This window comes from Pseudorasbora parva, chromosome 23, assembly GCF_024679245.1.
Source record: "Pseudorasbora parva isolate DD20220531a chromosome 23, ASM2467924v1, whole genome shotgun sequence".
NCBI classification, from domain to species: Eukaryota; Metazoa; Chordata; class Actinopteri; order Cypriniformes; family Gobionidae; genus Pseudorasbora; species Pseudorasbora parva.
Window position 1 is genome coordinate 20260488 of NC_090194.1, and position 25969 is coordinate 20286456.

At 37.0% G+C, this 25969-nt stretch overlaps 1 protein-coding gene across 1 annotated transcript; it reads right to left on the bottom strand.

Annotated features, from left to right (window-relative positions):
• Positions 1-290: 290 nt before the first annotated feature.
• Positions 291-25091, bottom strand: il6st (interleukin 6 cytokine family signal transduce). The gene is made up of 16 exons (XM_067432733.1): positions 24951-25091; positions 21394-21468; positions 21006-21305; positions 18571-18709; positions 18290-18459; positions 18042-18193; positions 17645-17804; positions 12313-12389; positions 11993-12203; positions 11637-11831; positions 8527-8646; positions 8255-8401; positions 8027-8167; positions 6199-6295; positions 4980-5061; positions 291-1569 (listed from the first exon to the last, which is right to left on the bottom strand). The coding sequence occupies exons 2-16, from the start codon at positions 21446-21448 to the stop codon at positions 1015-1017; spliced, it is 2601 nt and encodes an 866-aa protein (XP_067288834.1). The 5' UTR covers positions 21449-21468; positions 24951-25091; the 3' UTR covers positions 291-1014.
• Positions 25092-25969: the final 878 nt, after the last annotated feature.

A 25969-nucleotide genomic window follows, 5' to 3' on the forward strand; every position in this document is an offset into this window, starting at 1 on the left:
GGCCCAGACAGCCATAGATCAGGCCCACGTGCAGGGGCGTGGGACTGGGGGGATAAAGGGTACTGAGTAACCAGGGCCCGAGGCAGGGGGGGGGGCCTTAGAAGTCAGTTTTCTATACATACACATACATGGTACGGGGGCCCAGCAAGATGGTTTGTACCCAGGGCCCAAAATTTGGTGCTACGCCCCTGCCCACGTGTACCAGATGTGGGCCGGATCTGGGGTCCGACTTGGTTGCTGTTTGGGAAGTGATTCTTGGTAACGCTAGAGAACCATAAGACTACAAAACATTTGAATAAGTCTTTGTTTAATCTAGTATACGTGATATATACCAGTGATGCAATGATATAAACACATAAATCACTCCGATACATGGATACATTTGACAAGGAATACAATGAAATACTTGCATTTCATAACTGACATTTAAATGTAGTGTTAGTTTTTTCCAAGAGAAAATGATGACGAGAACATGGAAGCAGGGTTAACTCAAGCTAGGGTTGACATTCTGTTGCATGTTGTAAAAATTTGAATATTCGCTATACTATAAATCAATAATACATGTCAATAACATAATGCTCCATGGCACAAAGTGTTCATTATTTTCTAATTAACACTGTCTAAATTGAAACTTGAGGCTCGCAATCGCCTTGCCAGCAAAAGCGCTACAACTAAATATCCATGTGGTTCAAAACAACAGCAACATCTTAATTCAATTAGACAAGAAAGCACAAAAAAGCAACGAGCGGTTGTCCATAAAAGGCACATGGCAGTGTGACGTCTTGAAGTGCAGACAGCGTCATTGGGAAGAGGTCTAGTGTTACCATACATTTCTGACATAAGCTATGCAATCCCATTAAAAAGTAAAACTTAAGTTCATCAACAAACCCCGTTAAATTGTGAAACTTAAGTTCATCAACCAATCCCATTAAATGAAAGTTCATGACAAAAAAAAAGATACTAAATAGCTTGGGGCTGTCTCCAAAGCGCCGGCGTCCGTAAGAACGTTTAACTTTACTGAGGTCGATAGCCGTTCTGCTGCGGCATGTAACATACGCCGGAGGGGGGCGAATCCTCTACGGAAGGAGACGTGTCTTCCTCCTGCACTGGACAGAAAGCAAGAGAGATTCCATTCGGCTTGTCGCAATCCTGTTCGAGGGCGCCCGGCTCAAGTTCTCTGCCTCGTCTGAAGTAAGAGTTCCTAGATTGGCCACCACTCTCGTTGAGAAGGTCTGGATGTTCCTCGCAGTCCAGGAGCGGCTGTGTGGACTCGGAGCGTGCAAACACAGGAGGCTGGTGGTTGGGCGTTTGGCCCATGTACCCGCTTGCCACCACAGAGGAGTACTGGACGGTGCTGGCCGTCGTCTGGCCCGAGTCGCTCTCGTCGCTGTCAGACACGCTGTGGCGGGGGGACGACATGCAGGACGAGCCTCCGATGCCGCTGCTGTGCTCCTCAGAGAGATACTTGTCCTTCTTCAGAGGCAGCACGACTTTGTCTTCCTCGCATAAAGACTTTCCATCAAACACGTCCACTTCCACCACACTAACGTCTTCTTTGGGCATATTGGCCTGTTGAGAGGTTGACAAGGCGTTACCTTTGTGTACCAGACTACTTAAATACGTCCCAACACTGTAAATGCAGTTTTGAGCATTATGCCATTACTTGTGTTACATCATTTAGGGACGACCTTTATATAAGGGTGAATCTCGCAAAACTAAATATGTACATGCCCAGGTTATAATTGACCACAATATTCAAAATAATGATGTTATTAATTTCCCCCTTAAAGGATAACTCTGGTGAGAAATGAACCTAGGGGTAATTAACAGATGGTTACCAAGTAGTATCGATCTGTGGGATGTGTATGTAAAGAGTTTTATCTCTAAAAACAGATTAGCTTATAACGCTTGTCTATGAGGCAAAGGGTAAGTAAAATTAAATTGCTAGTTAATACCACTAACAAGGCTCAAAATAGCCCCACACTAACACAATAGCATAATGAGGGTCCCTACATGCAAACCGAAGCATTGAGAACTTTGTACGTGTACAAACAGTTTAATAAGAAGATACTTTATAAAGACAGTACATTACGTGTTTACGGACAGCAGCCATCTTGGAAAACAGTCCCAAGAAGTCGAGCCACGAACGCTGTGCTAATATTCGATTTTCATGCGTATCCCAGAGAACGATCTACTTGGTAGCCATGTGTTAATTACCCCTAGGTTCATTTTCCACCGGAGTTGTCCTTTAACATATAATGGTTAAAACTGTTGTACTCTGCCTTTATACTTATATAAATTAAAATAACTGTATTAGCAGGCTTGCCAGCATTCAAGCATTTGGCATGAGCACCACGCTTTTGGGATCTATCACACGCCACCAAACTAAATCTCATGCCAAATAACAAGATTTGTTATCGTTGCTGGGGGTGCCTTGTCATCGCTAAATGCTTAGGGCAGACCCTTCCCTCACAGGCTGGGGAGCGACTCTAGACGGATACTCAACTCTGGGTCTGTGGAGAGGCCATCATCTTTTTTTAATGGCATTTTTTTTTTTGCTGTGGTACCAAAACTGGTACAGAATGCTGTCAAATTTTGATGGTATTGGTACCGACTATTGTAATTTTGGTACTGTGACATCCCTAATCCCTAGGCATCTGAATCAGGGAGCAGACATTCACCAAGGCCCGGGGAATAGAGACTCCACTCCAAGACAGTGGAGTTGATTTGAGGAAGGTTCGGCCTTGTGTATGTGTCTGTTTGCAGCAGTGAAAACAATGTACTGTCCGCTTTGGTTCTTTCTCATGCATCCAGCGCCACTAGGGTTGGATCTCATGGTGCAGTCATTTGTGCTTCCGGGAAGCCTAGAGAGTTTGCAAGAACAGTATTACGGTTCTCGTACCTAATGACTCCTCGACGGCTCCCCTTGGGAGATTCCTCTCAGGAGAGATCTCCTTTCCCAGGCAGGGGGCACAATCTTTCACCCCCTGCTGGAGTTGTGAAAACTGTGGGTTTGGCCCCTGTTGGGGACCAACTTGTAAACTCTGGTCTCTCAACTTAGTTTGTTGAGACCATCTTAAATTCTAGAGCTCCCCACACAAAGAGACTACCCCTCGAAGGGGGACTACTAGGACAGGCACTTGTCAGTATGGCACAGTGGGTAATGACATTCCCATAGTGTCATCAGACGCAGTGTAGAGTTGGGAAGAGGAATGTCTTGGATACAACTGTAACACTGGTTCCCTGAGAAGGGAATGAGATGCTGTGACGCGTCGCAGAAACTTCCTTCAGCCAATCAGAAGCTGATGATGTTTGGGTCCAGGTGTCCTTTACAGCTTCCTAGTTACAATCAGGGTCAGACTGGGGGTGGGGGGGTGGGGGTGGTACCCATTGGGTGGGTGGGGGTGGGGGCTTAGAAGTCAGTTTTCTATACATACGTATACATGCACTAACATTTATGTACAAATAAAAAAGTTCCATATGCAAAACTACACTTGTAATTTTCATGCTGTGCAGGGCCCCACCACACCATGACGTCATTTTGTTCTCGCAGCCCTGGGAGTGAGAACTTTTTTCTCTGTTCTTGTGGAGTATGTTGCAGCCTTTAGCCGCGATACGAACTAGGAAGACAGGGAGGAAAATCAGGGGCTCAAAGAACAAAAATAAAAGAAGATTAAAGAGAAAAAGGCAAATGAGAGGGCAAGCAGTTGCTCACTCAGTTTTTTGGGAAAAAAAGGTGAGCTCCAAATGCATCGAGCATTGACATTGTTTTAACATAAATATCTACTCCAGGTAGAATAGCATACATTTATGTTCGTACTCTATTTGAATAATATACCAATACTTTATAGTATCACACCCTACATAGCGAGCAAACAATATTTCTGGGTAAATAACTGTGAGAGGCAGACGGAGGGGGAGCTGGGAGCTCAACACACTGCCACTCCAGGCAGCTGTTCTGCTGCAGTTCTCCCCAGAGTCAGAAGTTTACATGAAAACACTGTATATTTCCCTCCATTGTCAAAATCTAACCCCCGCGAAAACAGTTAGCACCTATTTTACCACATTGTTATGCAAAAGCTTGCACACGCTCTTACATTAAGTACAGGATTGTTCTCAGTTTAATGCACATCTTTATGATTGAAAATGACTTATTTTAAAAAGTAATTCAAAGACTGAATGTCTAGTTTGGGTTAGGGTACCCTGTCATTTTATAGTTGCAATAAAATTCAATAAAAATGTAAAAATGCAATACCCCACCCATTTGTATCACTATGGTATTTGGTACGGGGGCCCAGCAAGATGGTTTATACCCAGGGCCCAAAATTTGGTGCTACGCCGCTGGTTACAATGTAAGCATCACATGATGACACTCCACCAATGTGTGATTACACATCTTCATCATATGCAGCATCTCATTTCCTCAGGAAACCAGGGTTCTAATCGCAACGAGACAATGTTTGAACCTTTTTTAATAGTCGTGCTTGAGTCCCTTGATTGTGCATGGTGATGCAAGAAACCTAAAGAATTTTCTGGACCTGGAGGACTTTTCTGAAGAACATTGGGCAGTTTAACTGCCCAGGACAAACAAGGGACTCACTAACAACCATCACAAAACACAAAAACATGCCGTGGATCCTCCAGGTATTAAGAATCAAGAGTACATCAGCTTTTGAATGGGGTCATTTTAATGTTCAGCTATTTTTTTGTCTTTTGGACTACATGTAAACATCTTTTATGTAAAATATCTTATTCAGGACAGTACTAAATAATAAATAACATGCATTTTGTAAGACTCACATATTTTATTCAAATTATTCACATTTTCACAGTTTCTGCAAGCGGTTGACATGCTTTTTCTTGCAGCTGTATACGAGATCCGGGAGATATAAACAAAAGGTTTCATTTTCCAAGTGCAAAATATAACATTTTTGTGAGATTCACCCATACGAAATTTTTATGTTTTCTAGTTCACTGACCTTTATAGGGAAATCAGGTGACCAGTGGGCAATAGAGCTGTCAGACGGGTCTGGGACCTGCGGCCACAACAGCTGCTTAATCCTGAACAGAGAGGAGGAAATAATGACCTTCAACACCACACAGCACCAAGAAACATTTAATTACATCTGTTATAATTAATGCTAGGTGATATATCTAATATTCACTTCCACATCTATTTGGCAATTATCAATTTATGGCTATAAGCAATGTCATAAATGCTATCATAATTTTAGTTAATTTTTTATTTGGTGCTTTTTTAAGTTACCTAAAGGGCATATCATTAGACTAGTTTTACAGTCCTTCTATGTCTTGTGGGATTTATTTGATTAAATGAGGTAAACTGTCCAGCTCCAAATGTCAAAAAGCACTATTAAAAGTATCACAAAGTACTTTTCAGGACACTTGCATTAAAATATACCTCAGCGTCATAACTCCCAACTCTCATGCAAGCTATTTGAATATGTAAAAACTGGTGATCCATAACAAGACACACACAGTCGGAATCAATCATGTGTGGCATTATTCAAATTAAACTCGCCTTGTTTAAATATATACAAGAATGAGAATTACGAGCTGTGCCAGAGAAGATTATCAGTGAATAACCATTTTAATTTCACTTATTTTCCTACATAAGGCACATGAAGGTTTGGACTATTAAATAAACTCACTAGCTTTATGGTGCTTTAGTGCTGCCTTTTTGTCTTTTTTGAATGCCTAACAGCACCTGGTCATAATTTACTTTCATTATATAGAAAGAAAATTGGAGTAAACATTCTGCTAAACATCTCTTTTGGGTTTCACAACAGATTTTTTAGTCCTTTTTGGAACTTGACAGATGTGGTCGTTGTAGGGAATAAAGGCTGCCTAAAGATGTGTCAGTAATAATGGGAAGTAGTAACTCCCATCGAGAAATATAAATAAATGATAAAATACTTTCTTGTTTTCATTAAGTGAAAATTTTAAATGAGTTAAAAACATGACTTTTTTTTTTTTTTTTTTTTACTGTATTTACTTTTGAATTAATCATTTGAAATATACTTCTAAAGTCTGTACACAGTTTACAAAGACTGTTTAAGCAATTAGGCAATCTCATACGCATTTCCAGACTAAGGGTTTTCTGAACTGAACTGAAGTTAAGAGTTAAAGTTGAAGTCTTGCTTTGGGTTTCATTCTGAGTGCTGAAAAGTCATGACTCACACTTCTCTTTTGCGAAGGCAGAACATTATGATAAAGACGGTCAGGAACAGGAAGCTGAGGCAAACCACAACTACAATCACCTCCACCTCTCCATCTCCTACAGTCAAGAAACAAATCATCAACGCATGTCACATCCTTTTGTAGCTCAAGCATTTTTCTTGTTAAAATCACAACAAAATAGGGGTGTAGCGGTACACAAAACTGATGGTTCGGTATGTACCTTGGTTTGGAAGTCACGGTTCGGTACAGCATTTTTCCAAAATTCCTTTTTATTTATTTTTTATTAAACAGTGGTTTACTGAAAAAAGTGTCTATTACATGAAGATTATAATATTAAAGGTTACAACAGAGCCCAAAATATTAGCCTAAATTCAGTAGCTATTTATTTTTAGATATAATAATCAACACTCAAATAACATTGTATGGAAACATATCAAATTTACATAAGGGAGTTTTTGCATTAACTTCTAAATCTAATCATAAAAAAAATGTGTTCATGTTTTTTCTCCAATTTGGTGTTGAAATATAACCATTTATACACAGCGTCTGTCATTCATGACATTTATTTAAACATATATTAAATAAACAAAACATCACTAACAGGTTAAGTAGAATATAATCAATATATATAGGCTAATATAGTGCATATAATTAGTAAAAGAGTTCATTTCACTAGTAAGCTAACCTTGTTTGGCTATCATCAGATCAAGCTCAATCTTTTAAGATTGAACATTGGTCTGGGGAGTCTGCTCTGTATTTTCTACTGGATAAGAGGCGTGATCAACAGGTATAGTTCAAATGACTCTGTACGCAATTGGATAGTCCTTCAACCAATCAGACCAACGATTCTCTATTCGTCATCGTGTTAACCCCGCCAATAGTGACAGAGTGCATTTAGGCCACGCCCACGGGGGGGCAATCCAACGCTCTCAATTGACTTTGTATTGCATGACACGGCCTCCTTGTCATTTCTGGCATAGAACAAAAACACAGCAATTGTCTAAAAGCTACTAAGTGACGGTGTACAGCAAATAAGCTAAAAAAAACACAGAAATAAGTTTAATAAGCTGTCGAGCCAAAAAAAAAAAGTGTTTAAGGAGATAAAAAATTCACAAGTTCACTCTTACATCAAATTAAATAGAGTAAAGATTACGCGTATTTGGCGTGCTGTCTGGGGGAGGGCCCACATTTTTGCCCCGAACCCAGAGTACTTAATTAGCTTTAATTATCTGACGTGCTCCTCCCGAAATTTGTAAATAAAACATCACGATATGAAACCTAAGCAGGAAGAATGGATATATTTTCTGATCCTGACACTCAGTATGCCTACTTGAGCAGTAAACATTTTGTCACTGTTGGGTCAAATATCCAAATGTCAGTTTTATATATCATATATTTCCTGTCGCTGATTACACTCCCCTCCAATGGGCGTAGTTCTCAGTGTAATATAACATGTCGCGCTCAATTGCCTGTATCCACTTTTGTGTCCTTAAACACTAGTTTTTTTTGGTCAACAGCTTATTAAAATCTGAGTTTTTGGTTCTGGGTTTTTTAGTTTGTTTTCTGTACACCTTGTCACATATCAGCTTGTAGACATTGTTCTTTTTTTTTTGCTATAATCAAAAATGACAAGGAGGACACTTCACAAATACACACAAATACACAGTCAATGGAGACGGTTAGATTTTTTTTTCCTCACAGTGGCCGTGGTTTTCAGATTATACGATTATAGATTGTGTGAATACGTATATGTTACACCCATACAATAAAAGTCTGGCGTCAATAAGCATTTAATATGACATTTAAAAAATGAGGATAAGACACATACCATACTTCATTGTTTTGAAATTGTAGTCCGTTCCATTCTTGGAGCCTGCTACTGTTGATGCCATGACGTGAACCACATAATCTGTGTCACTGGCCAGATCAGTCAGTACATGCGAGTAAATGTTGGCTTTCACCGTCTCAGCTGCCAAAAAAATTCAATACAAATCTGCTTGTGAAATCATCACATTCATTTTATCACACATTACAAAACCATCATGTTTTAACATACATTGCCAGTGCTCAGTGTTCTTGGTCCTATAGAATATGGTGTAGTTTGTGATGAACCCACACTGACTGTCCAGGGGAATTTCCTTCCATGTCACCTCAGCACTATTTTTCTTGGCTTTTGGATTTGCAACGGGGCCCTGATCTGGAGCTAGAAAAAAGAAACCACACCACAAAGCTGTTATAAAAGTATAGTTCAGTAATGTGTCCTTTATGAGAAAACTGCATTAACTTTGACTGTGAAATTTAAATTTGTGACATATTTGAAATACATACATCCTTGTTGAATGTAGGCTGCAACGGTTACTGGTCTTCCTGCTTGGATGTGCCATATGGATTGAGAACGCTTGTAAATTGGATACACTGATACATTGTACCTTTTCTTTGCTATAAAACCTTGGGAAAGGGACAAAGACTTTGGTCACCTTAAATAGTAGCTACATTGCTCTCAAAAACACTCAAACTGAAGTGTCTCTCTCTGTGTGTGTGTGTGTGTGTGTGTGTGTGTGTGTGTGTGTGTGTGTGTGTGTGTGTGTGTGTGTGTGTGTGTGTGTACTTGTTTTTGTGAAATATCAGGACACAAATGTGTATAATGACATGGGTATGACAGGTATTACAAGGACAGAGTGAAATATTAGGGCATTACCCATGTCCCCACTTTTCAAAAGGCTTATAAATCATACAGAATTAGTTTTTTTTTTGAGAAAGTAAAAGTTTCCTGTGATGGGTAGGTTTAGGCACAGGGGCAGTGAAGACAATCAGATAGAAAATACAGTTTGTACAAAAACCATTACGCCTATGGAATGTCTGTGTCTGTGTGTGTGTGTGTGTGTGTGTGTGTGTGTGTGTGTGTGTGTGTGTGTGTTTAGAATATGATTCTATTAAAGGGTTACTTCAGCGATTAGCATTTGGCTTTGTATCAGTAGAAACCCTGGATTATATTCAAATGATTGTGCTTTCCCCCCTCATATCCCCTGAGACAAGAGATTTATTGCATTTTATTTCTGGAAAAATTCCTCCTATGACGCAAATTGACGATATATGCATTATAGGAGGAATGTTTGGCCAAAGGCTAAAGACTACAGCCAGCAGAGCGAGCCATTTCCGCATGTTTTGAACCACACATGGGGGATGGAGATCACACTCATAGCTCAGCTCACAGCTACAGGCACTCATTTAAACGGAGCTATGGTGAGCAATGTAAGTCTTAACTTCTCAAATTAATTTCTACGAAAGTTAAGCTTGCAAAGGCATGAACTGAAACGCATCAGACTGAACTCGCGTTGTGAATGTATGCCGCGAGTATAGTCGCGGTTACCTCAGCTCTCATCATGAGAGCTCATTCAGCTCATTTATCTGACTCCTGCAGTCAGTGCTCAGTGCTGTGATACTCGTGCGGTGACTCAATCGTTATATTGAACAGACACGTTCAGTTTTTAATTGTAGTGTCTTCTCCAACTCAGTCACAGTAATCAAGTTGGTGGCTTTGAGAATGGCCTCACAGGGTAGCGAAGCATTCTGGGAATTGTAGTCTTTCATCCCCATGAGACAAAAATACATTTTCTGTCTTTTCTCAGTCTAGAAGGCACCAAATTCAAAAATAATTTCACATTTCTACTACATTAATGACCCAGTTTAAATACAGATTCATCTTCCCAGCGCTGAAGTACCCCTTTAATGGTCAAGTGCCATATTATAAATACACACACACCTTTAATGTATTTGAGAATGTTGTAGAGCTGCATGATTAATCGTTAAAAGTTTGCAATCTTGATTCAAACCCCCATGCAATCTCAATCATAAATTGAACATTCAGATCTGCGTTCTCATCAAAAGAGAGCATTTGTCATTATAGGATGAAACAGCTTCACTAGCAGTCTTTTCAACCACACAGTATTATTATCTCTGTTTAACAATCATTCATATTATACAGAAGTACAGGGATAAAAGTTTATATTTCAGATATAAACACTAATGTCAAAATAGAGCAAATCATCTTTTGAAAGTATCTTGGCGCTTCAAATGATAATTGTATCAATTACATAATGCCAGTAGGTGGCGCCAAAACTGTATTTGTCATTGAATCAGAGAGATTTGTTCCAAACGCTAATTCATCTAGTAATGAAACCAGTGAAACTTGTTTAGGAGCGAGTCATTTAATCATTCATTCAAAGTTTTTTTTTTTTTTAAATAATTCAGATGAACTAAACATTTTAAAGAGGGAGTCTAATGCTATTTAATGCATTCTGACTTATTTACACTGCTAAAGAGTTGCTAAACATGGCTAAAATTTCGAAAAATTAGTTAGACATATGACAAAGTATTTCTGTGCCAAATACACTCTTCCGGATTCAAACAAGTTTCGGAAAGTTTTTTTCGAGCATGACTCTGTATGACATCATAAAGGGCAAAATCCCTTTAATAATCACCTCTCCTGGATGAGCCCATCAACAATCTTCATACAGGTTACGAAAACTGTCGGCAGTGCTGTCATTTTGTTTTTAGACCAAAACCAACAATGTCACTAAAGAAGTGTATTTTTGGTTGTGAGGGAAAGAAAACCTTGTTCCGCTTTCCAAATAACTCAGCGTTAAGGAATCAGTGTTTGTTTGTTATCGGTCAGTCGAAACTTTTGTTGGCAATCAGCGTGCAAGTGCATATAAATGAACCACACAAACGTATAGTGAATCCAAAGTTATCTAGGGATAATGCCATGATGTATTGTGTGTGTGTGTATGTGTGTGTCTCTTTAGCTCTGCCCACTGCGCGCTTTCACGAATTCAGAATAATTCACGAAAGAATCGGTACAGCATATCTGTCTTTTATAAATCTGATAAAACTAGAGACTCTTCAGAGAAATAAGAATGATGCAATACTCAAGATTAACATCGGACTGGCAGAAACGGTGTGTTATGTACCCTTTAAATGACTCAAGCAATTAACATTTTGTCAGAACTTTGCAGAATTGTGGGAGAATCAAGATCTTTATTTTAAACTAACCAAAAAAAATATATATATGATTCTCAATTTATCCAGAATCATGCAGCTCTAGAATGTTCTATAACACCAAGTAACCCAGAGTGAAACAGTGACTTCCCCTTGAGAGTCAAAATCACAGTGGTTAACAGCAATAACTGCAGACAAACACGCTACAGACACAAGTTGCATGAAACAGGTCTAATAAGTATTAAGCAAGTTGTTTACTGACAATATTATACCTCATCATATCTACACACAAACTTAAGGACTGAATTAATGTTGTTCTAATAAACGGGACAAACTGAGCAATGTAATACACATGGATCAAGTCAACAAATTTAGTATTTTTTAATCTATACCTCAGCTATAGCACTGACAATCAGCTTTAGAAAATATAGAGCTGGTACCGGTTAGTGTGGTGGTGGTGACATTGTGAGGAACTCTCTTCCATTGTTGATAAAGCACGCTTTTATGCACATACATCCACTCCAGCAGGTATCCAGAAAGCAGAACACCGATAGGAAAAGGAGAAACTCTATCCCACTCCACCTGCAGCTCTTTATCATGAACCGACCAGCTCAGACTATTCACACCAGGAAGCTCTGATGAATCACAAAAATCATCACACGTCATATATGGCCATTTTCTCTTTTCTGGCCAATGACCATCTTTGATGCAGTTTTATCAGTCAGTCAGTCAGTCAGTCAGTCAGATAGATTAGTTTTGAAAATTTGTAACTAAATAAAAAAAGTCTTCAATATACCTTGTTCTGATCTTGGAATAAATAAAGTTGCTTTAGGAGACTCTCCAACTGAATTGACTGCAGTTATTTCAATATTGGCCATTTTTCCTGGTGGCAACTCCACCAAAAACGTTGCATTATCTGCTTTTACAACGTGTCTTTCATACATCCTGGGTTCTTGAGCGATTCCCAGGGAATAATTAAGTATTATTCCATTAGCTTTCACAGGAGGCTGTAATAGGAGACAATATTAACGTAGCAATTTAATAAATTGTTAAAGATCAACTGAATATTACACTAACAAAGATTTAGTTTGGCAGGTGGAAAAAAATTGAATATACCTTCCATACTAATGTGACATTTCTATTATCAGAAGTGGGCTGGATGATTCTCCACAGATCTGGTGCACTTGCTGGCTCTGAGAAAATAAGATAGTGTAAAAATTGACTTATGAATATTAATGCAAATGCATGTTCAATTATATAATAGATTAAAATTAAGCAATACTTAATATCGCATTATTAAAGCAGTGTTAACTAATACTGCTTAAATAATTAAGCAGAGATGCAACTAACTTCAGCTGCTTTTTTGTACAACTTTTTAATGTCATGTTATTTGCGCATGCTTTTCTGTTAGCACACTCTTTACTGTCAAGCAACTTAAGAATAAACAAACGTACTCGCTAGTATATTGCATTGACAAGTCTTATTCATTCCATTGAATTGGTTAGTCCTGTAAATGATCTCCTCCAAGTCATTATTGAGTTAAGTACAATGGTATGTTTAGATTCAATCTCCGCTTATTGGTACACAATTTTTGTTAGTACCTTGTAGAGTAGCTAACTAGTTTTTAAAATGGTAGCTTGAAGGGGCTATATGTAGAATTCATAAACCCTAGTTAGCGACACCGGTGGCTGTTAAATGAACTGCAGCCAGCAGCTTATTGCTTGTGCTCGCACTCGTGCACACATAACTCGCAAGAAACTGAATGTGATTCAAGGCCCTGATATACTCATAGCGAAGATTTCATTCTTTGCATAGAAGTAAAAGAAGTTGTAAATACATTTGAATATAAAAACATGTGCTGCATGCTTTCCTCACAATTTTTTTTAAATAAAAAAATGACAGAGGTGAGAAAACAGCAGTTAAGAAAGCATTTGATCATAGTGATGTGCGTTTCACTAGCATTACTTTGACAGATGAGGTAATTAAAATTACACTATTATAATAGTTTGATTATAAAGTATTTTTAAGACTATAGACTATTAAGATCTGGCCATGTGAGACTACAGTATGAATTAATTTATTTTCTTTGCATGACACATTGACATTACAGTACTAAATTGACACAATGTATGAGAACTGAACTGAGCTGGATGACATCACTGTTTTCTCCAAGTAACTAAACTAATAACTAATGACTTTTACAACAGACATGAACCAACTATATGTCATGTCATGCAGTGTGTAATATAACTGTTTGTGAAAGTAAATGTTCTGCAAAGTGGAAAGTACACAACAAATAAAGTTGTTGTATACCAAAAGAAAGAGTCGTCTCTGATCTGCTTAAACAAGTCGTCTGTAATACGAATTTGGTTCTAATGCCTGCCTGTGTTGTACATTGTCCGCTCGTGAACAACTCGGTCCGCCCTTAAAAAAGCCATTTTACTGACGACTGCTTCTCAAATCTCTGAATTCAATGTGGAATTTGCAAAACGCTTGCTCTTGAAAGATGGGAAACTACTCAGTTTATTTGGACCAGTTTGCTCTTCAGCAAATCACAACCTGTAAGTATGATTAATTATTGATGTATATATTTTATACCAGGTGTTCAAAATAGGAGTCTTTGTGTTAATATTGTGTACGTTTCTGGCTAACTCATGTTATTACTGTCTTACTGAAATACTTCTGCCAAGCAGCTGTGGGCCCCTATTACCTTAAACTGTCTATTAATGTAGATTGTCTGTTGTTCTTACTTTGAGTAAAGATAAAAGATGGAGTCAGATTTGTTTTACAAACATTTGTTACATCAGTCATTCACATTAGTGCTCGGTTAATGTATGCTCTGTTATTGATACAGTTCCCGCATGCGCCCCGCAATAAATTAGAAATATACTCATGGGTTTGTTGATGGACATACTCTTGCTAATGCTGATAGTGAGAAATTACAGTTGCAACATCACATAGTGTAGCTTAATGTGGATAACATAATATGGAGGTTTGGGTTAAATAACTAATTCTTACAATGTTTTATCTTCGGACTCGCACTCGGATTGATATAGTAAAAATCGATGTCACATTACTGTCTTTACAGTGTGTACGCTGAGGACTGAGAAAGTCTCCAGAGCTGAAGTACAGTTATGGTAATGGCTGTATAAACTTCCGACAAGTGCAAAGACCAATCACAACAGACTGGGCCTTTGATGGATGTAAACCTGTTGTTGGAACCAACAAAACAAAATCAGAAAACTATAAAATAGCATAATAAGGGAACTTTAAACTGGCCAATGACACTGTACAATGACACTGTACACCATCTGATGTACAACCAAAACAAACTTTGTTGTAGTGTTGGGCGATATGCCTAATTTTCCAATCGTCATATCGTCAGCCTGTGAGATCGCCGATACGCGATCTTATCGCGTCGGGGTGGAGCATTCAGTGGCATAACTTTGTTTTAAAAAGTGGGTGGGACAGTCTCACGAAAATGCGTATAGTACGAGTGTGCAATCTCGTGGAATTACAAATGGTAGGCTACGCAGTTTTTTGTGTGCATATGATACACACTTTATGGCGTATTGTAAGGGGATGCATCTAAACACAATATAGCGTTAGTGTCCAGATTTTTCACGTGAATAAAGGCATAGATTTGCACACTTTAAATCCTCGTATTTTTTCTCATTAAAACCGAATATCATCATTGATTGTACATGAAGAGCAGGGACAGTTTTTGTGCATTTTGTTTCGTGATTTTACCGGAACGAATACAAAAGTAAGATTAAAGTGCTCTGCACATGCACGAGCCACGAGAGAAATCTGCAGCACTGAAAACAGCGGCAACGAGCGCCAGATCGCCTCTTATTTAACAATCGAAATGATGCTCTTCTAGTTAACCAGATGTGTTGTGTTTGTATTATTTAGGTTCATCCGTGAAGCAATCCGTGTGCAACTGGTCCGCTGTTGTATACCACAAACACAGCATTTATTCATTATTTTTTATTTAAAATCCAAAAGTTTTTACTGAACATGGCTCGTCACTAGCCTACATAAACAGCATTTTATTCAATTAATTTATTCATATTTAGATTTAGCTCACACAAGTGGCAAAACATTTAAACATAGGTTATAGCCTAAATCACAAACATTTTAAATTAGAAACTTACAATAGGCTATTCAAAAACAGCCGACTCTCGTCTTTTCTCTCGTTTTTAAACCTTTTAAAGGAAATCCTGCAGTCTCGTTTCCTTGCTTAACTTGAGAAAAAAAGCCATGTGTTGACTTTGAAACAAGAGTAGGCCTATAGGCTATTTTAAGTTATACGCATCTGTGGTTAAATTACTAGATTTTCGCGTCAATAGCCTACCTGTTTATTTTAATGCGAACAATGTTCTGTCGTTTTAATGCAGCAACGCAGCGCAGCAAAAAATAGCCTCGGTACGAAAACGATCCGTGCACTCCTGCAGACGCACCGCTCCTGGAACGGACTGACGGACAGCACCCGCGTGCAGTGTGACAGCTGTCATCCGTTAACATGGGTACGGAAAAAAATACGCACCGCACACGCACTGCAGACGGAGTGTGTGTGAAACGGGCGTGTGTGTGAAACGGGCTCCATCGGAACGCGTGTTCAGTGCAGCGGGCAACATAACTCCCCACCGCAACCTTCTCAAACCAGCTGGTTTTCTTTATACAAAACATTTTTGGGAATAGATAACTGAATTGCATAACAATAATTGTTGTCTTAATTGTTTCTGGCCTTGTGTTTGTTTTAGCAATAAGTTCATTCGAGTAGCCTATACATTTGAGGTGATTTAATTGTTTTGCCGTTTTATTTGAGTTCTTTCATTGTGTTTTTATTCATTAAAGCCTATTTCGTTATTTATTATTTTTAGGCTACCGTCAACCTGGTGTCGCAGCCTGTCTATTTTAATGGACTATTTATTTCTGTAGCCCATCGGGCAAGGGCTAAAACACATTATTAGAAAATACATTGTCTGCTGACATTTAAGTATTTCACTGCACTTTAACAAGAAATCTTAGCTTAACGGCCAGTGCAATATTTTTTGTTCATTGTTGTTCCGTCGTTAAGTCGTTTGAAATAAAGCTGCTTTTACTTTTTGACTGATTGCTCTGTTCAAATGTATAGGCTATAGCCTATAATTATATTATAGCAATTTGTTATTGTATTATTATAAGTATAAAATAAATGTACATTTATGAAAAAAAAAATGCTTTAGCCTGATGATGATGATGCCGTTTTCGCCGTGGCTTATGTGAATTTGTGAATATAGGGCTAGGTTGATCACCTTGCAATTAAATTCTGAAACTATGTAGTTTTTTCGTTTTTAAAAAAACATTTTTTTCACTGAAGAGCAACTCATTTTTACATTTTAAAAGCACGTGGTGTTGCACTCGCAGTAGTATATATGCGGCACGTAGCCTATGAGTGCAACACCACGCGCTTTGATGTTGATGTGAATAGTAAGGCTAAGCAGAATAAGTACAATTAATGTAATGATGATGATAATAATAATAATAATAACTATGATCATAATATTTTCATTTAATAATGATTTTTTTTCATTTATTATATTCATGGGGAGCGAGCCAAATATCGCCTTGAAATCGCCAACAGGTTCAGCTTTCGGCGATCTCTCTGCCTATCGTCGATACACGATACTATCGTCTATCGGCACAACCCTACTTTGTTGCTTTGTTTTTCCTATTATCACTGTGAAGCTGCATTGTAAAAAGCACTATATAAATAAAGGTGACGACTTGACTACAGAATTGCTCTTTTGGCATTATCCTGAACATTGTATAAGAATCCATTTCATGACGTCATAAACAAGCAAAAAAAAAAAAAATCACATTCTTTTTGATTCTCTATCCTTTTGAGTCCCTCACATAAAAAAATCAGTCTAATAATTTGATAATAGTCCAGAGGAGAACTGGCACCCCGACTGAGTCTGGTTTCTCCCAAGGTTTATTTTTCTCCATCATACCCTGATGGAGTTTTGGGTCCTTGCCGCCTTTGGCTTGGCTTGCTCAGTTGGGGACACTAAAATTATTATTATTATTATTATTATTATAATAAAATTATTATTATTAAAATCTAAGATATTCAACTAAATATACATATAAAATGGATTAATTAGGTCTTATTTAATTCTATAAACTATAATACTGATCTGACAACATTGTCGCTATATGATAAATTAAGATAAGCTGATAACATCACTGTTTTCTCCAGAATGACAGTACAGCCAAATCAAATTTTGTTGCAATAGTGTCCTGTTTAACACTATGAATCTGCTTTGAAACAATCGTCATTATACATATAGCCATATAGCCTTACATATAGCCCCTTTAAGTCCTCAAAACATTATACTGTCTAAATAAAACCAACCCCTTTATAAAATTGAAATAACTTTAGAAATAATACAGGTCATACTGTCTTCTGCCGTGCGAATTGTAGTATTGGCGCTCCAGTCACTCCAGTAGCTTTGAAGCCCTTCTTGAGTGCATCGCATCTGTACCACGTATTCAGTGAAAGGCTCCAGAGACTGCAGCCTAAATGAATCTGTGTGCGCTTGGGTGAAGCTCTCAGGCACCTAAAAGAGGGTTCAAATTCATTAATAAAACAGGATGTGCCTTTTTTAAAGTGAGGACTACATGGCAACAATTCAAGGTAAAAATGTTTTAAAACCGGGTATTGTTTGAAATAAGAAACCCCATTGAACCATAATGAAATGCTTTGGTAGGTAAATAAAATGTTTGATAGGTCAAAACATAAGCTCACATCAGGTTTTTTACTAACGATCATTATTCACGTATAAAAAAAATCATACCTCTAGCCAAACATCGGAGTCTACTTGGCAGTATCTGATGACATAAGTGATTTTCTGTAAGATGTCAATGGGACGTTTCCAAGTCACCATAAGAGATGAGGGGAAGTTAACTTCAGCGACAGCTTGGACATCCAATGGTGGATTAAGTTTCACTACAAAACAAATAAAAGCAAAGAAGATAGTTAAAGCTCCACATCAATATAAAGTGTAAAATGCATTATTTCCTATTGCGAAAGCTGAAAACTTACCAAAACACAAAGCATCAGAGCATGTAAGGTCATCTGACTGCACTGACCCCAGTGCGTTATTTACTTCAACCCACACCCTTATAGACATATGATTTGGAAAAGTGCCCAGGTTGACGGTGCAACTTTTTGCAAGCTTCTGATTACAGATGCCTTTATATGTGTTGACTCCTCTTTAAAAAGACAAAAGAAGAGGAAATAAATAATTTGATAAAAACAAAACAAAATATTCTGTAAAAACTGATACTGTGTTATCAGGTACAACAGCTACTAAACACACGTACTCGTCAGCATTAAGGGTATAATTGGTGTCAAGCAGCGGCTCCCGTGATCCTGGCTCCCAATAACATTTTAAGTTAGGGGAAATATCATTGCCCTCCTGCACAGCAATGCACGTCAGATTCTTTGGTTTCAATGGAAGGTCTGGAGGTCATAAACAGAAACACATAGAATACATAATGAAGTAAAGGGTAAATAATACATTAGCTTTTAAATAATGAGAACATCTGAAAGAGAAAAACATTTCTGGAATTCCCCACAACAGAAAGACTGCTTTTCTCCAACATTTTTAATAAAACAAACGAATGAAATATTCTTAAAGGGTCAGTTAATTGAAAACTAAATATATTGTCATTATTAACCTAATGTTCTGAAGTCATACAAGAGCTTTCAGTATGATTAAGTTATTTGCTGAAAAATATCTTTGAAATCTCATTTAATTCAAATAGGGTTTGTTTCAAAGTTGTCGTGCCAGTTAACCCGATCAAAATTTTAAATCTAAGGTGATGGGAAAGCTTATAACGGCTGAAATGTCTGTCTTTTCCTGACAGAAACGTCTTAAAATACACTGGATAAGTGGATATTCGACAGTTTGCATTGGCATATAATTGACATAAAACATTTCCCTCCCATCTCATCTTTATTTTTTCCTTCAACGTGTCCCTTTAGGGCAGGGGTGCTCATAAAGTTTTGGGTCTGGTTCTCAAGGGAGCACCTGGACATGCTCACACTGCACGTGGCACACTTAAAGTCACTTCAAGTACTTTAATACCACAGAAAAAGTTCAAACATTATTAAAGACAAGTGACCAGTCAATAATTAAATAAGCACAAATGCACGAATTACAAATAGAGATGAATGCTGTATAACAAAGTCTAACAATATATTCAGGTACAGAAATTAATAGTTAGGCCTAAATGTAAAATTCCACTATTTTTTCACAGTAGAAATTAAATATAGGTTAATCTTTGTTAAAGCTGTATTTGTTTATTTTATTAACATTAATGACACACACAACAGGAATATTAGACTGCTGCCACTTTAATACAGCGGGGCCTGGTCCATACGGATCACGGATCAACTGCGATACGTTGCACCCAGGGCTATGGCTAGTGCTTTCCCAAAGTTACTAGCCATTCAGCATTTACACTGGCCAAAATTTTGTTTGGAAATTTCTTGTTTGCTATATGTAAATGATCACTGTACACACAACTCTACATGGTCAAGTTTTCATGAAATGTTTAACATGACATCTCATCAAATAGGCCTATTTAGCTCTGATTAGGTTGTGTGTAGAGCTCCTTAATCTAGACAGAGAAAACTGTTTGTCTGAAAAATATTTTAAAAATTGGTGTAAATATATTAAATATGATATTTATTCTCAAGCAATATTCTCATAAGTGTTGGATTAGCTATGACATAAGCCAATTTAAATCTAGCATATTTTGTGTATAAGCCCATACAGTAGCCTGCTGAAATACATATCCATATTTTCCTGTGATTTTGATTACATATCAAAAACTGAAAAGGTGTGCATCATACCTGACACCTAGATGAACACTTTACAGCTGGTTTTATGAATAAGTCATTTTCTTCAACTGCTATTGAAATCATAAACATGTACCAATGTCATGTCTATCTTTAGACGTGGTCCCTAAATTCACGAATATCAAACGTTCAGTGTCAATTAAAATGTATGCCAGTCACATCACATCAGATGCACTTTGGTTCTGCTGTGATCTTTTTCTTAAACTATTTTCGCTGCTGAACAAAACAGTCAATCACTGTATGATGAATGAATCTCCTACGTTCATCGCACGTAGGCTACATCTCTGCTTTGTTTATGTTGAGAGTGCAGATTTCAGTGAGAGAGCTCTCTGAGTCTGAACAAAACTCTGCCGTTTGAGCGATGACAAATCTAAACGTTTCTGAGTAGTAAACATTGTGTTCATAAGTGCAAAAGAAACACGTGTGACTGGTTATAATGCACAAAGCGATTATAAGAGAAGCCTTTAGAGAAGACTACATTAAAATTTAACCCGCAAAAGTGGCTAGTGTGAGTGACTGTTATACGCCACAGCTGAAATACACCCACAAATGGCAGGTTGGCAGGGGGTAATGTCAAGCCCTGGTTGCATCCCTAATAATTAATGAACACACTTATCATCATGATTGCTATCTTACCAGAGATGGAGAAAAATACTTCTTAAGTAAGTAAATGTGCCCCTGTCTCCAAAATGTTGGTACTCAAAAAAACGCTTCCCTCCACGTTTTCTGCTGTGTATCGTTTATTTTTAAAATGCATGCACACCTGTTAAGTGCACCCCTGCTTTAGGGACTCCGTACTATCCCTATTCCCTACAATACATACAAAACTAAAACACTTTTAATTTTAATTTGAAAGTAACACATGATGCGATTGGGACAAAAAGACACTCACATCCAGCTTCGAGAAAGATTCCATGGGTACGTTTGACTGGCAAGGTCTTCAGGGTGACTTGGCAACGCAACCAACCCTTCATGTCACTGGTGATGTTAACAGTAACACTGACGGACCTTTCGTTTATTTTATGATAATACTGCTTTTCAATGCTGACGTTTCCCCAAATCCATTCAATGTCATCTGAGGTGGAACCAGATCCCTCCAGCAGGTGACATGTCGCTGTGAAGTTTGTTCCCACCTCAACAGGAATCTTACCGATGGAGTTCGGGACAATTTTTATAAAGTCATCACTGGAAACTGTATGGACAAAACATTAAACTAAGTATCACAAGAGAACAATTAAGAAACTGTTAATTGGGAGTAAATGACTAGTGACAAGGCTTACCTATGACATAGTGCAAAAACATCAAGAGTAAGAAGAAATTATGTGAAGCGTCCATTGTCACATCAAGACTGGTACCTGAGAAAAAATATAGTGAATACAGATAGTGATCATTCCTAGTATTCAGTACATTTCATATCCCCATAATTTATGTCTTTAGATAAGGGATTAAACTACATGGGTCAAGAGGATGGCTCCATTTTGACCATGTACCCATATGCTGCAATGAAAAAAGTTTTTTTTTTTTTATTCTTCACTGTCAGAAAAAAATCCCTGCAAAAAATGTACGTCACTGGATCTTGAATAATTTATTGGATAAAAAAAATAACTTCATTAATAAAATTAAAGTAAACAGAAATAAAGAAATACATCTGAGTAGAGCAGAGAGCAGTGAGAGTTTTTGTTTGGTTTCCTGAGTAATATTCAGGCTAATATTAAAGGGTTAGTTCACCCAAAAATAAAAATAAACTCATTATAAATAACCGGATGATGCATTTAATTATAAGCAATAAAAGGTTATAATTTAATAAAATTCAAACACTACACAGATGAGTATATAGTGTATACCGGTCTGGTCATGTATGTTTTATGATTAATCGTTCACTTTGGCTTACAACTAAACCTAACATTATCTAAATTGTTTAATTACTTTCTTCCAGCTTCTGCCCGGGCATCAGACTTTTCATCCGTGACATCCCATCATACCATCATTAATACCTTTTGAGAATCACTTAGTCTAGCTTTGAACAAAACTAACCAATATTTAAATCTCTTAATTGCCTTGACATTTGCCAGAGACACTGTAACAGCTAGTAGGGATTATACCGATACTACTTACATTGTTTACAATGTTGGTAGTGAATGGAAAAGCTCCAGAGCTTTTGTGAAGCTCCAGATCAAACAGTTGGATGAACAGAGGAACAGCAAAAGTGAAAGGTTGAAGTTTTTGGCAGCTTCCACAGCTCTTTCCTACGTTTTCTCTAGTCATGTAGCACCGATTTAAAAATAAATAAAATGTTTTCACCTTTGTAGTCAATAGACAGTCAAGTTTTATTTAAACCTTGCCAGCAGTAAATTACTACCACTTTTAGGTGAGGCGTTTCACATCTTAGACACGCCTGTCGATTTGTTTGTTTGTTTGAATTGTATCAAACTGTATTACATTTTCAAATATGATATGAAAATGTCCAAACTAGTCTAAAAAAAATCTAAATAAACTAATACGGCACATGCATGTAAGCTAACTGTCAATCTCTCACTTACCCACAGATAACTTTAGCTCCTCATTCCCCTAATAGGCATCCTGTTAATTTCCCTACCGTTATGCAAATAATAAAGTTATAATAATGAAGGAAGTTACAGAAATACTTCCTTAAATTACAACACCAGCCTTTTCAGTTTTCCCACAATAAAGATAAATTCTGTCAAAAATCTAGTTTAAAAAAGGTCAAATTACCTGATATTTTTTATATTTTTTATATCATATAAAATATGTTTTACTTAATGCTAACCACAAGTTTAAAAAACGTAAAAAATTTAATTAAGAAATTAAAAGCATGCTCATCATAGAAGAGATGTAGGCATATTCAAATCTGTGCATAAATAACATTGTTAACATTTTAGCATTTTTGGATAAATTAATAGATCTGGGGGGGAAAATTAACATCAAAATATACAATATGCGCACGCACGCACAAGGTTTTTTGTGTTTTATGAGGACTTTTCATAGAAATAATGATTTTATTTTTTTTTTTACTTTACAACCCTAACCGTAAACCAATAGAAAACATTTTAAAATTACAAAACACAATTTTGATAATTTATAAGATCATGGGGACCGTCATTTTGTTCTTTAACACAGTCCATGACAAACATATTTAATAAACTATGACTCATTGAGGACAAAACCTGCAGAAATTACAAATAAGTAAATACATAGAAAAAAAATTCTAAAAGTAAATTATCATTTATATTTTTTTTTTCTATTGTAATGATTATAATATATGGTATTGAATATATTGGTTCAAGGTATTTGAGCCAATAATTTAATTTAAAAAATATCTGTATCAAACCCTTTTCTGGTTTTCATATTTTTCTTAAATTTCAGTATACCAGCAGTATCAGTAGACTGTCTGTGGTTTGCCTCTCTATTGCCACACAGGCAGCATTCCAGCATCCCAGAGAGCGTCAATGCCAGAGGAAAAAAAACACACTATCATTTTGAAACACTATTGTTCTTGTGTCACGGAACGTGATTCTTCAGAAGAGAATGTTGTGGTTTAAACTTCAAATCTGCGGTTTATCAACAAAGATTTGAATATTGTTCCCGTGACGTTATTAGCGAATAGCCAATCATGTGAAACATGCGATTGCTGACAGTTAACACTTAGCTGATGGTGACGAGACCATTGTGAACAATATGAAGGACTTTATATTACAGTGCGTGTACTTACAGTGTGCATAACAAGTACTGGTAATATAAGGTAACTACATGGGTTAGGATAGGGTCAGAGTTAATACCTAGTTATTACCCAGTTACTGTAATCACTATAATAAGTATATAGTATGTACTGTAAACTATAAAGTGCTACCATACCATATGAAGAATTTTAAGAGAAAGCACTACTGCTTGAAGCTAGAGAGGACCCCATGCTCAATTTTCTATATACCTTAATCATCATTAACAACATGTATTCTTATATGAGAGTCCATTGTCTGAGAATACTTTGTTTTTATATTGATTAATAATACATTGTTAGCTAACTGTGTGCTAAGTATGTGAACATTTATGAAATGCATAACTTGGACACAGTCTCCAAATTATGTTAAATTGTAATGTAGATGCATACATTGTCTGCAAATCTGCGCTAATGTATTGTGAAAAGCACTATACAAATAATTGTGAATTGAATTTGCTAATATATCCATTTGTAAACTATTTTTATGTAGGTCCATGTCCACAGCATCGCCAAGTAGGGTACTAGGATGGGGCAAGATGCCTATCCCCCCCCCCCCCCCCCCCTTAAGATCAATGCGGATTTACTTTTAAACTGTAACATATTTAGATATGTGTTTAGCATATATATATATATATATATATATATATATATATATATATATATATATATATATATATATATATATATATATATATATATATATAAATGCTGAGATTTCATAAGTACAGTTATCAGATAAACCATAATCCATAAATAATTGTCCAATACATAATCCAACCATTTTTAAACCACAAATAACAATTTTGCCCTACTAAAGATTATAACAGTATGCGTGTTTTATTCCAATTGTATTACATTACAGTTATTTTAGAGGCACTAGTAGTATGCATGTTTCAGCTCCAGAAAATAATATATATTAATTATATTTTGTCTAATGAGCTAGAATGACAAAAAACAGAATATTTACGTAAATAGCACACGATCCCTATCAACCACACGTACGTTAGAAATACAACGTAACATACTAAACGATATCATATGATATTAAATGAGAGAATACTAATAAAACAATAAGTTGGAGGCGTTACAAGAGTTTCCTACCTTTACAGTTGTTCACATCGTTTGAATTACTGTGAATTTAATACTTTAGAAAACATCGCAGATGATCAAGTCAACATGTCTGTTCTGCCCGTCCTGTGTCAGTTATTTCCGCTTTCATTTGAACAGATGGCTCATTCATCTGGAAAGTCCTGCACGCGCGCTCACCTTCACTGAACACGTTACTGTGTTCTATAGATCGAAGCATTCCGAGCATGCGCAGAGCCAATACGTACTCGGTACTGAAACTCTTCTTGTGATTGGTCAGCAGGGCGGTCGGTCATTTAAATAAGCCTCGTGATTCATAATCTATTAGATTTCCAGTTAGTCCTCGCCCACTGCCCGAAAACCCTGTAAAACGATCTTACTCCCTGAGCGTATTTACATAAAAAAGAAAAAGAAAATGCGTGACAGACAAATTAGTGCTGTTTTGGGGGCCTATTCTCATTTAAAAAAAAAAACCGTATTCGAATGATTAATTTAAGATTCAACACCTTTATTGATGATTTATTGTCGCTGTCAGTAACATGTAGTCCAGGGACATTTGGCATGAAGGCACTTTTGTTGTTTAGGATGTGTTATGACAAGCTTAAACAAAAACATCACTTTTCCAAATTGCCAACCAGTAAATGCTTGCAGTGCAATGCACTGGCACATGAATAATGACAGTTATTTAGAACATGGATTTCACAGTAAAAAGATTTCCAAACTATAACTATGATCTGTCCTGTGACAGATAGCTTTTGGCTCAGCTATTCTCTAAATCAGAGAAACAAGTCTAAACATAAAGCTTCCCTACAAAAGAGTTTACATTCCCTAAAAAAATCAAATCCATGGCCTTGGCTTTGCTCACGACACTATTTGACTTTAGGGACAGCTGCCAGCCAAAAAAGCTAGTTGAACAAACCCATGGTAAGATGACTGGTTTCGAGTAGATAATACCAAACAAATCAGTTTACATAAATCTTAACACAATTTCATCCTCTGTAAATAAGAAAGCAAGTAAAACGACTTCAATTTGT